This window comes from Neopsephotus bourkii, unplaced genomic scaffold (assembly GCF_033783945.1).
Source record: "Neopsephotus bourkii isolate Nb327-2 ecotype Australia unplaced genomic scaffold, CSIRO-AGI_Nbou_v1 NB_450, whole genome shotgun sequence".
NCBI lineage: Eukaryota > Metazoa > Chordata > Aves > Psittaciformes > Psittacidae > Neopsephotus > Neopsephotus bourkii.
Genome location: NW_026900952.1, coordinates 1252109 through 1265851, shown reverse-complemented (window position 1 = coordinate 1265851; position 13743 = coordinate 1252109). Strand labels below are relative to the sequence as shown.

Genomic DNA, 13743 nt, shown 5'->3' with positions numbered 1-13743 from the left:
ATATTAGAAAATGTCTTACGTTATGCTATCTAAAGATGTTAATAAGTATTCTTTGTGCTTTACAAGTTACTCTTTTCACTTACATCACTGTGTTATCCATAATATTGCTTTGCTGGTAGTTTAATTAAATAAAGGCCAGATTGTTTTATTAATAGATTGATTATAGAAAAGGATTCCATTTTAAAAGCATGAATGAAGTGCGATGATTTCTTCTGCTTCTGAATGAAACCTAATGAAACTGGAAAAAACCCCTTTAATTTAGGAACTGTGGACAGATACTACCCTATGGAAAAGAAATGGGCATCTTAGAACAATATAATACTAGCCTTTCTTCCCTCCATGATGCATGACTATTTTTAAAGGTTTGCTGGTTTTTTTTAGTCTTTTATACATGTAAATAGTTTTTTTTAAAAAAAGCATTTGCTTTTTTGCTGATACACATGCATAGTAGGCATAGCAGCTCTTCAGTAGGGCTATCTTACTTTTAGACACTAAGGAACACAAAGATGGATAAAAGAAATGTACTTTGCACAAAAATGGCAGTCTCTAAAGCACAGAAGAGCCAGTGATCCATGCACAATGGAAGACTGCTTCAAGGGATTAGGGATGAGGAAAACAGAAAACTTCTTCTGGGCTGCTGGTTCATGTACAGCCCAATCAGTAGTGACAAAGAGTCATTACTAGCCCCTTGACTTCTCACAATGAGTTTATCATGGCAGTTCAATTTTCAATAGACAATTATGAACATTACTAAGAAAAACCTGCCACTTCTGCAGGTGGCTTCAGCAGAGAGGCAAACAGGAGAGAGTACACAGATTGAAAGCAGATAAGCTCCCATCAAAAGGTGACTCTTCCATGACTAAAACCCTTTGATAGGGAGGAATGATGGAACTTGTATTGCCACTGCCTACGTTGGATTTGTGCTGTATTTTTTTATTAATCCAAGTCATCTCTGCAGAGTCATTAAACCAGTACCATTTTAATTATGCACCAGTGAGTAAGCAGATGTGGCACTGAGCAAGGAAAATGTTGATTGATGATCAAGGTGTCTAACTTTGGAAGATTACATTTAGCAGTGTGAATCTGGGAACAGTGGAGCTTAGAAGAATGGGGCAGGCTTTTGATTTCAGCCATACTGTCTGCCTCTGTAATGTTATGATCTTTTAGGATCACTGGCCACCTTGTCAGCAGACAACTCAGCACAGCAACATTTGCCATTGCTCTCTGCCAAACGTCTATCAAGAAATTTGCCAAATCTGCTATGTGTTCCGCTTTTTATTCTACTTCCATATGAATAATCATTGCTGGAATTCACTTTATTTACCTCTAACACTCTTAAGTTTTGACTAAGAAAGAAACTTCGAAGGGAGAAACACTGTTAAGTCTTGACTAAGAAAGAAACTTCGAAGGGAGAAACACACATTTTATTTGTCTCTGTTCAGTACATAATTGTTGCATGGTTGTTTGAATATTAACCCTTTTTGCATCAGTTTCTCACATTTATAATTAAGAGTAGATACCAAGTGTCTAGAACTCTCTCAGCCTGAATGACTTCAGGATAAATCAATTCCATAAAAAGCACAGAGTAGAGCAACTTTGTGAAAAGAGGTGATTTTTGCAGTGTGAAGCAGGCTGTCCATACCGATCCATTGTTACTTGGCAAGACTGGTTTAGCATAGTGGCCTGAATAGCTTGTCAAACTGGCATTGCACTTGACATTATGAGCCAAATACTTGCATCCAAAAGTGTATGAATTAAATCTGTGAGGAAACCCAAATCTTAACACTACAGTCAAGTTTTACACCCAGGGATGTCCAAGCAGCTGCTTGCATTCAAGTTATATGGTAAAGGCAATATATATGCTTGACACAGTTTATCCTCAACCAGGCAAGTGCTCACGCACACACACAGATAACATGGAAAATGCTTTTTCAACACTCTGTGGTTTGCACTTTACAGAAATTCACCTTTTCACCTACTTTTAATTGTGTCTGCTAGCCTTTTTGCCATTAAGTGGTACCCTGAGGCACATCCCAGCATATGGAAGGGTGCAGCTTACAGAAAGGGAGCCTCACACACACAAACCATTTAAGTACAATTCTCTCCTCCCTTCTCCATCTTTACACTGACCTAGGAAGTCAGCATCATGTTCTTTCTCCTGAACTTCTACTCTCCTCTTCCTAGTTTGAGGACTTAGAAGAAAAGTCACAGGGGTTTTATGCTTTGAAAGGAGGAATCTGTACCAGCAAAGGCAAGGAACAGACCAAGAATAAAATCAGTATTTGCCAAACACCACTGATGAAAATCAGTCATCCTTTTGGGTCTGCAGGTGCAAAAGATTTTACTAAATTAAAAATAAAGGGATCAACAATAACAGCCAGTGGTCTTTACAGAGAATTTATAAGTAAAGACTGACAAGCCATGTGTTTCTGCTGCAGAAACCTGATAAACAAGAATTACAGCGTAGGATATTAGTATCACTGAGAATACAGCACCAAGCAAAGCAAAAGAAAATGTAGACTAAGGCATTAAAGCATTTTGCAGCAATTACAGCTAGTCAGAAATTTATGCAAATCATTCAGGTATAGATTATTTACTGGTCAAGAGGAATAGTCTCCAGTCATCTAGCTTGCCATTACAGCAGAGGAACAAAACTATGAAATACATTTTTCTTTGCATATTTAATTCCATAAAGGAATATCTTCACATGATTTTTGAACACTTTCCCCTTTTATAATAGTGAAAAGCTCTCTACATTTTGAGTAGCATTCCTCCATTTTATGAAATCTTTTATCATATTAGACATCAGATAGATTCACCAGGACACACACCAGCCACTATCCTTCAAATGGCCTAAGCAAAGGATGGACTACAGCCAACAACATATCCTCCAAATTCTTGGTTGTTTACACATAGGTTGAATAAAGTAACAATTCACCCAGAAATTGTGCACTGACAGAGGAAAGTATTATACTTTCCATTTCTATATAATCTAGTCTTGGTTATAAATATATTTTTAACCTTTAAATATGCTCTCCCACTCCTATTGCAGAAAAAAATGTCAGCAGACTTCTACTAATAAATCAGTAAATAATATATATTACTTACAAAAGTTGTATTTTCCAATAATAATATTGTTGTATTCGTTTCTACATTCAGTTCAACGACATGTCCATTCCTATTTTTATACACCACTGCTGTATCTGCAACAACAAAGGTATTAACAGTTAGCAAACAAATTCAGTGTTTAATGCACCTGTAGAGAAAACCAAAATATTAAAGTCATCAGAATATCTTTATTACAATACACAAACAAGATTGAGAGAATTGCAGTCACAATATCTAGTTTTCTTGATTTGCATTATGAGCTTCAAAAATAGCAGTTTACACCCTACAGCATTTTCACCTCACTCAAAATATTATTTGATTTGAATGGAAACATTTGTGGCAAAAACATACCCAATGGGATTGCTATGAACAAAGTAACATTTTGAATGTAAAACAGCTTTCACTGTCAATCCAACAGATTGATATCACTGTAATTTTGACACTTTAGTGTCCACCCATATCCACTATGAAATGCACCATATACCGAAGTTACATTGTGCAATGAAAAAAGCTTTTGCTGGACACCATATTCACACATCAATGTGACTCTTAACAAAACTACTGTACTGTTCCATATCTCTGGTAACTGGTCTGACAAAGACATGCCCTATATCTTAAGACAGTCCATGTCCTGTGTGATTAGTGCTGCGCCACACAATACCAGGTTGTCGCATAAACTGAATGTTATCAAAGAAGGGTTAAAGCTAGGTCCATTTGTCGAACATTTAGAATGGTGTGAGATGACCTGTCATAATTTTTTCCTTCTACCACTTACTTCATTTGTAAGCTGCTATAAGAAAAATATTGAATCCACCTGGACTAAGGAAAAAAGTAATAATTACAAAACTGATTGTGGCTCCTATTAAAAAGGCTTTCTATCTGTTTGCATCAATACCTGTGAAATTACCAAGAAATAGGCAAGGACTACATAAGTCTTGATTTAAAAATCAAGAAAATTGGTTCCAAATTTCTTACTATTTCTAATATTAGATTGAACAGATTGAGTGCTGACTCTTTTTTGTTATTTTATACCCATGTAATTGATATTTAATCAAATGAAACTATTTTGTTATAAAAATGTAAAAGGCATATGGAAAGTTTTAAATTAGAGCTTAAATAAAACACAAAAGAACTTTACTAATCCTTAGCAATATCTGAAAAATTCATTACAGAACCCTGAGTTTTATGAAGTGGGAAGTAAACATGACTAGAGGAAAAGGTTATACTATCATAAAAATGTGCTTCGCTTTTTCAGAAAAATGCAGCTGTATTTTAATGGACTCCACAGAAGCCCTAGATCTACAGCACTACTGAACGTCCTTTAGTATGTTCTGTAAAATTAATGAAGCCTCATTTGAAGAGCTTACTAAGCTATTTTAGGATCAGGGCTGAGAAATGGGGTGGGATTGATGGATTTTAGGACAGCATTATCAAAGCTTTCATTTAGGAAGAAAATCAGATGGTGAAGTGTGTAATTAATAGCAACTTTTTATAGATTTCAAATACTCACTTTGAATAAAAAGAAATAACACTTTGTAGAAAGTTATTTTGGTTTCAGGTTACTTGTTAGTACAGAACATTAAAGTTTTTGCAACTTCTTGTAGGGTTTTGTGCATGTACCCTTTTAGGTACCCTAACACAAATTCTCAACGATGTTGTACCAGGGAGCTAAACAATACTATAGAAAAAATAAGGCTGTCTGGCCAAAGAGCTGTCCCCAGTTACGAGCAAACCATAATGTGAAAAATAGCACATATAACTCAGAGATATTTAACTCCTGTCAACAACTAGCCATGTTCATTCCTCCTGCTTGGACAGTGATCTGAACAATACATTTTTGGTCCATAGGTGAGACTAATACGCCACCCAAATCCAAACAACAGTATTAGAATGTGACTCCTTCTCAGTTATCTGCTTTTCTACAAGCCATGTACATTTGGTCAATAGGATTTATAGCATCATGCCTCATTAACTAATCCTACCAAGAACATTTCACCCAAATTAAGAACTGTCCCTTAAAATTGCTAAAAGGACCATGAGTAAAATACACAGTCCTAGGGCTCTTCCTGCAAGTCATACACACAGGGTGAAATGGGATTTGGAATATGAAATACTATGAATGACATAAATTAAAGCCTTTGTTCTCAAGTTAGAAGAAAATTTATTCAATTATTAGACCAGAAAACTGAGTCAGTCCTCTTCAAAAAGCAGGCTTTACTCTCCAGTAATTATACCTCTCACTGCACTTGGGCTTTCATCACCCTATTGGACTCAGTAGTTAATTTCTGAAGTGCATAAATTAAATGAATGTTTGCAAAATACATGGAGATTCTGAGATACAAAATTATATCAAAATACCATGTATGCATTGAGCATGAACAGTCTTCACAAGTAATCATATTAATTAATATGGAAGTCTCATTCCAATCAATAGATTGATAGTTGATGGTCACACAACATAATGATTTTTTCACTGATGGTTCAGAAGTAAAGAGCCATAAACACACATTTGTTTTGAAATTCTTGTTACCTAGAGTAAAAAAGTTCACTGAAGAAAATAATACCTAGTCCTTAATACTGTCCATTTACACAACTGATTTATTTATTTTGTTTATTATCTTGGTGTCTTCACCACAGAGAAGTTCAGGGATCCCTGACCCTTCACACAACCATTCAGAGAAGTAGAGTTCCTACTTCAAAGAAATTCTTGTTTAATTTTAAACAAAGAGTAGCATTAGGTAAAAACCTCTTGGCTGGGCACAAACTGCAGCACTAAAGAGCCACCTAGACTACCTAAGGATCTCACCAAAGTAGAAAGCATTCTGTCTTAAGCAAAGGAAAACGTGAGGAAGCTTCTGTAAAGAACATGTGCTATCAAGTCACCAGCCCTGGATGATGTACACAAAACAGATTTTAAAACAACTGATTGAAAATTTCCTATTTGAAATAGTTCTTAAATTTCTGAAAACTTTGGAAACTCCAGAGCACTGTATGACTGATAAATTTATTCTCTGTTACTGAAAGGTTAGAACAGACAACCAAACATCTGTATATGTTACCCTGACATAAGTCCCAAATAAAATAGTGGCACTATAAATCCAGGATCCTTCCTACAAAATACTGGCCAGCAATACAATTAACACCTGATGACATTTTACAAACATAGATCTTCTTAAACAAAGTTTAACAGGGTTATGTTGGACAGAAGTAACTATGCTGAAACTGTGCATTGTGATTTTATTTGTGGCATTTGATTTATGACGTGATTTGAAAGCTTATATTAAATGGAATTAACAGGGACACATAACAGGAGGATTAAAAATAGCTTCACTAACTAAAATAATGAGGAAGACAGGGTACTCCTCCCAAGAGATCTGTCTCACCTGGTTAAATGGTCATTGTTGTAAATAGGAGACTGGAATTGAACAGCAGTTATGAAAAGAAAAGCTTATGGGCTTACACAGATAAATGTTGTACAACTTGTTCTCAATGCAGTATCATGACAAAAAGAGTTGATACAATTCTTCAGCATAAGTGGATCACAAGTAAATGTCCTAGGGTGATCTTGCCTCTGCTTACACCACTGGTGAGATTGGCACTATTGTAAAATGGCCAGTTCCTGGAACGCACAATGCAAGAATAGGAAATGTGTAAAGAGGAATGCTAAAAAACACAGTGTAAATCTGGATCAGAAAACAAACATAAAAATGCAAGGTTGAAATGTCTAAAATTATTCAGGTTGACAAAGAGAAATTTTAAAGATGTCTAAGTCACACATACACATATATATATATAGCTAGGGAAAAGTTGACAACAGTTATGGACGTTGGGATGTGTGGAAGAGCTCAGCAAAAAAGATGATCGAAACTGCAGCCCTGAGACATTTTTTTCTTAAAGATATGCTTTAGATCTTTATTTCAAGAAATAGGTCAGTCTGAAGTTGAGTAAAAAGTATAAAGGGTTGAGACTGTAGCAAAGGTGGCTGTAGCAATCTCCTCTGCCCTGTAATCTGTGGATTTAACTCCTTCTATTGATTTCTCCCATCCCCTTCTGCAACAAATCTTTGGAAATACAGGATTGTCTGAACAATATAACTCATGTTTGTAGCTGTGTGCTAATTTTAACAGAAATCTCAACCCTTGGAGTTTTTTTAGCTGGCTGCCTATGGCAAGGGATCCTTGATGAAAATCAAGGGATATTTATTTTTTTTTTTTCTGACGCATAATTCATCTCCTGTTTGTGTGTTCTACTCCACTTTCCTACACATTATCGAACACTGATCTCAGCTGCAGATGGGATACTGGGGTTGGTTAGTGCCGCAGGCCCGTTCAGAGAATCTGCACAGGTAGATGGCTGATATAATGCTCTAAGGCACATCATGCAAATCCCACAAATCTCAGACGAGAAAATTTTCCCAGGCAGACAAAATGGATTACCACACTTTCTCCCCTCTCTTGCCTAACCTTGAAGCATGTGGTTTAGTTTACCTGCTGAGATGGTTCTTGTTTGTCTTACCAAATTGGTTTGCTCGATTTGTGCAGCGGTTTCAACAATGACTATCATAAAGATTTTTCTTGTTCTCTGTGTTGGATATGGAAGGTCTTTCACCAGAACTGCAGCATTTAGTTTAATTAAATTCATTAGTTTTTTAGAAGACAATCTTGATGCTTGTCTCAATAAGGTAATATACTTGGTGATTCATCAGTCACTCTGGTAATATACAGAAAAAGGTATGGTAGGCTCAGCTTTTATTACAGATAACTCTCTTTGGGAAGAATTTAATCCACCTCTGATTCTGAGCTTATTTCTAAAGCAGATTGTGAGAGAGGCTACCTAGTGGACATACACCTCTGTAAACAAAACCTGCTGCTGAACAGGGTCTCTGCAACTTATTTGGCTTTCATAAAGAACGCAACATTAAGTAAAACATTAAATGAAAGCAAACTAAAAACAAAACTCTTCTGTAATTATTGCAGAATAGTAATTTCACCTGAGTCAGCAACATATTACTCTTCTTGCAAAATTACACTAACTGCAGAGTCAGCAATAATTTATCATTGTGAGGTTAAATATTTAAATTCTTATGCCATTGTACGTTTTAAAGTAATAGTTTGGAACTATATCAATACCATAAACAGTCCTCAGTGATGCAAATATTATGTAAATATGGTATCATCATAATCTCAGATATCTTTAAAGTAAAAGCAGTATTTTATATAGTTTTACTAAGACTAAGACCATTGTTCCTGCTTTATGTTCAAATCTGGTAGAGATTCTGCTCAAGATCAGCATATTTATTGTTGGCAGGAGATTCAGCTCTATACTCTGCCTGGCCTAATTTCTGTTCTTCCAGGGAATGTCAAAGTACAGGCAAACTAACACAAAATGCAAAAAAATCAATACAAAACTTTTTTTTTTATTTGATAAGCAGCTTCACCCCCTTCAATTCTGCAATAATTTCTTTACCCTCAGTTATTGAATTTGTCCTCATTTACTGAATTGACGATACTCTGCCATGTCTTAAATGCTATAAAATTCATTTTCAGCACTTACTGTTCCAATTTCCTTCACATAAATGTTCAAATTATTGGAAAAATCCCAGACCTTTTAAATTTGAATGGAAATTTATGTATTACTTGGGGGAAAAAGCAGACTGACCACTATTCTGAAAATCAAGCCCTAGATTTTGCTAGTGCAAGAATTTGACTCAGGGTCTACATGACCTTTAATGATCTAATTTCCTGAAATTAGAACACTGAATGGTGGTGGCTTATTTGATGAATATCTACTCTGATTTCACATGTCAATGAAATTAAGCAACTTGTCCTGTAATTGAAACTACACAGACTGTATTGAAAGGCAAGTTACTGTATACTTTAAAGAAAACCTAAATTGTGACTAAACTTCCACATTCCAAACACTTAAAAACTTACTGTTTTTAGAGCTAGCCTCTATTACCTTTATTCAAAATTACAGTATCTGTAAGCAATGCTTTGGGAAGTTTATCAAGATTTGGCAACTGTTTTGCAAATAAATCACATAATTATTTCAAACAACAGCTGTTCAATGTTAGCCCACGGAGCTGTTTTCTTTACACTCTTTCACTAGCGTTCTTTCACCAACTTCAAAACCAAGATTTACTTACAACCAGCCATTACACCTTACCTCACAAGATTACAATTAAGTAGGGCAAATATTTCCTCAGAAACCAACGTTTTCCTTGTTTACAGATGCACAATTCTGTCCTGTTAGAAACTTTATTACGTATCATCAGTTTGCTGCTCCAAAGAATTAGAAACGGCAATACCAAAGACACTAGAGAAAGAAGATACACAAAGAGCTGAAGTGATTTGCCAAAGATCACACAGCCCACCACCAGCATATTGAGGAACTTAAGTCTCTATTTTTAGTCCAGTGCCCTTTTCATTTTCACCTCAATACTGATCCAATTTTTTAGTACTTGGAAGTTTTCTTCTTTCATTGGTGCTATCTGCATATTCAGACCTGTACATGACACAAAAGCTCCATGCTACCTATTGCATAATTTTTTTTTCCACCACAGAGTCTCTCCAAGAGACTCCCTGTGTGCCTTAAGCTGTTGACACTTATTGACTGAGTATTTAAGCTGTACAAGTCAAGAGAAAGCTAGTCATGTCCTACGTGTGAACAAAGGTGATGTGAAATGCTTTTTTCATTTCTATAGGTCTCTACATCTGGGATATATTACAAGAGATCACAGACCAACAGAAATATAAGGTATGATCAGTCAACTAAGTCTTAAGGGTCATTGGTACTGGACTTCAAAAGATCTAACATCTTCAGGAACAAGTGGTGTTTGGTGTTAAAGCATAAAACCAGGAACCCTGCACTGCATGGATTCTTTGGGAATTTATAAAAACTTAACGAGGCAGGTTAGTCTCACCAAGAACACAGGAATGAGGAGGTTCCTGAATTTGAGCATCCAATATTCTTTAAGCTTCACCTTAGGCATGCTAGAGTCGTGTTTCTACCAGTGCACTAATTTTCTGGAGTATTGTTCTAATCCATCCATGGAGTTTTTAAGCTGTGAATGTTAAAGTTTGAATACACATTGTGGTTTTCCTCTAGCCTTTAACAGTCATCGTAGCAATTCAAACATATTATAGAAAGCTGCCTAGCTTGTAAATCTACATTGCCATGTTCACGAGGATGAACTTGAATAATCTCTGCAGATGCTAATAGTGACAAGGAGTAAAAGAATCAATAGTACACCTCTGGGAGGAAAAAATATAATTCCTACTAAATTCACAGTGCCGTTAATGCAATTTTTGTTTGCAAAACAAAAGTACTTTGGTAGAATATTTGATAGATTTGAATTATTTTTATTATAAGGTTTATTTCATGGTAACTGGTGCTAAACTTGTGTGGATCCATCAATTTCAAGGAGACATGCCAAGTTCAACTTGCTAATATCTAATCTAAATCTAACCTCTTTTAATTTCATTTTGGTTTTCCTGGCATCAGGAGAACACAGAATAGGGACCCAAATCTGGGGCTTTTCCCTATCCAGCAAGAGGATCAGATTCATCCTCCCATCCCTCTAGCAAAGCCTGCCTTCTGCTTGGCCAAAGAAGGCCCAGGTGATGAGCCCTGGGTCTCATTTTTAAGGGCAGGGCCCAAGGAGTTTTCTGGGGATACAGCAGCAGCAATACTCAGGCAGCTTTTTGCATAGAATCCATCAGATACTAAGGCAATCTATCAGTCTTGAGAGTGTAAACAGCACCCAAAAAGTGAAGGAAAGAGAAGAGCCATGCAAGCAATGCTGAAAATCTTCTGCACAGTATCTAGAATAAGGAATCTTCAGGGCAGTCTTCTCAAATACTGATAGTGTTAACCTGAAGATAGTAAATGCTTTTTTTTTTCCTGTTTAAAATATTTACTAAGTTTTATTTATTCAGATAAAATTCTGTTTTACAGCACAAACGGCAGCATTAGTAAGCATCCTCCTTTTCCCTATATTTTTCATTTTTTAAAAAAAATACAAACGTAAGAGAAGGTTGATACCTTGCTGTCAACACATATGTCAGTCAGCCCCTGATGTACACGGTATTATTAGAACTGCAGATGGCATTTCATTAAATTGATTATAGAAAATGTCATGCTAATTAAAATAGAGAATGATTTCTGATTTAATGAACAGGAGGTGCTAGACAACTCTTTGTCTAATTAAGTGTTTGCTAATTAAATAAAATAGTCATTTACAATGATATTACAGATACAGACCAAATTTCAATATGCCAGATAAGTCACATGTCAGCTGAGCATGATTTCCACTGTTTTTTTCTAAAAGTTTAGTCTTTTTAGTATGTTTCAAGATGTTTCAAGAAATTTCAAGATGTTTCAAGAAAACATTTATTTTGCATTAGTTTTATAATGTAAACTGTGGCTCCTCTAGACAATATTTGATTATATGGAAGATTCCCTATTCAAAATGACTTGCAAAATGATAGACACAGGTAATTCCTGTACTTTCCGATTTCTACAGGTCTTCTACTTCCCTTTCTGTTCTATGCCCAACATAAACTAACCAAAAACAAGGCGGAGATCTTACAGCACAGTAACTACAGAATTAGAAGCAGCACAGTCACAGTAGCATCCCATAAGCTAATTTTGCCTCCTCTGCCGAGGAGGTAGACTTCTCAATTATTAAAAAGAACTACATGAATGGGAAGATAGAACCCAAAACAGTAAAACTTGACTGTTATGCTGATATTGATGAATTAATCAGCCTAATAAAAAAATATGAATTTTATTTAATTATGTTTATTCCATGTTGTATATTTGTGCAAAAAGAGGTAAGTAGCACAAAGTTGAAGTGCAGGCATTTGCAAAAAACCTATCCTCCTTTCTTCAACTCCAAAATAGTGATCAGGCATGCTGGATTGGTCTTGAAAATTCAAGTCTTCATCCATAATCAAGTAACTTCCTCTTTTCCTAATCTTGTCATGGCTATCATACCAAGTCATGCTCAACTTATGCCAATTTTCAGTGGTTCTCATTACTTTACTATATTAACCTACAAAAATCTTCAACTCTTCTCAGCAACCAATATTCATTTATAAAATTGCAGATTTCTTCCCTATCATGCAATTGCACAGGATCATGCCTCATTAATAAAACTTCTGATATCCACATGCCAGCACTTCAGATGGGACAGAGGAAATTGACAGCTCTTGAATATTAAGAAAACCAAGGGGACTTAAAAGAAAAAATACAATAGTGACATATATATACCACAGTTAAATGAAGCCTTATTGAGTCTCAGCTGAAACAGATGAATAAATATTCACTGCAGAGGTACTGGAGGCAACAAGGTGAACAGCGACCATCAGCCACAGGTAATAATGTCTGTCATGAACTCGGTTGGAAGAACCTGACTGTCTGCTGCCTGAGCAAGTCACTTCTGTACATGCTGGAAAGATGTAAATGCAAGAGAAGGTGCTGAATTACGTCACGAAGACAATAAAGATATAGTTAGATAGATTGAAATGCACGTAATCACAGAGAATGTAGCTGAATAAAGTTCTAATGACTGTACTGGGGCTCTAGCCAGAAGTGCTGTGGACTCCAGGTATAATGTCAGCTTAGTTTTCTGAGCAAAACTTAACCTCACACCCCAGTTTTTGAAAGACACGTTTGACATCTGTGTACTGCCACGACAACACAAATCTGTTAAAATTTAGACATGTCCAAGTTTTTCCTACAAGTTTACTAATTTATTAACTGGTAAATTAAATTGCAACCCCTTGATGACTTGGGTCCAGAGTCTAAGGAGTTTGCTCACCCCTTTAGGTCCACATGAAGGTGTCTCAGGAAGCTGATTCCACCACAGCTGACGGCTCAATGCTTACCATCATGCTCAGGCTGTGGGCTTGCACTAAAAAGATCTCAAGTGCAGCATCGATGTGACCTCAGGGCTGTCCTTAACAAGGTGTGTAATGCAGCTCTGGAGAACGGGGCACTCCTAAAAGAGCACGCCAAAGGCAAATGAGGTCATGGCGTTGGATTTCCAGGTTTACGCTGGCAATGCTGCTGCTTATTACTTACCACTCTCCAGCTAATTTCTGTAGTAAATGGAAATTTTGGTAAATCCAGTACAGGCTATAATAGACTTGATTTTGAAGAAATGACAATCAAAACAGAGGATACAGAGAACATGATTATGCAATGTAGTACCTAAACGCTCAGTGAGAGCAAGGATAGTCTAGAGTCAGAATATTTGCTAGTGAAAAAACATGCAGATAGTTTTGTGAAAAATTAGTATTCACAGGCACTTGAAAAGTGAAATAAACATCTGTACTATCAAAACGGCTTTACCCAGATCTTATAATAGTTTTCACTCAGGATGGCGATACCTTCTACTAATGTATCCTAACTCTCCAACTTTAGTCAATGCAATCAAAGGACAATATATTATGTCCCAAAATAAAATATGCATATCAATCCCATTAGGAAACTAAAGTGGCAAATAACAATCCCATACAGTGATCCATTTTCCTTAATTTTTAATGACTACTCGCTTCTTCAGAATAAACTTTCCATTGTCATGAAAATGACAAGCACCAAATTTACCATGCCTGGCATTGCTATTACAAG

General features: G+C 36.0%; 1 protein-coding gene across 2 annotated transcripts in view; it reads right to left on the bottom strand.

The window, feature by feature from the left end:
- Positions 1–13743, bottom strand: part of DPP10 (dipeptidyl peptidase like 10) — a 555091-nt gene that overhangs the window by 152312 nt on the left and 389036 nt on the right. For both annotated transcript variants that reach the window (XM_061349587.1, XM_061349585.1), the window contains exon 4: positions 3109–3203. In XM_061349587.1, the coding sequence (XP_061205571.1) occupies positions 3109–3203 (95 nt within the window). The remainder of the gene's footprint in view (positions 1–3108; positions 3204–13743) is intronic.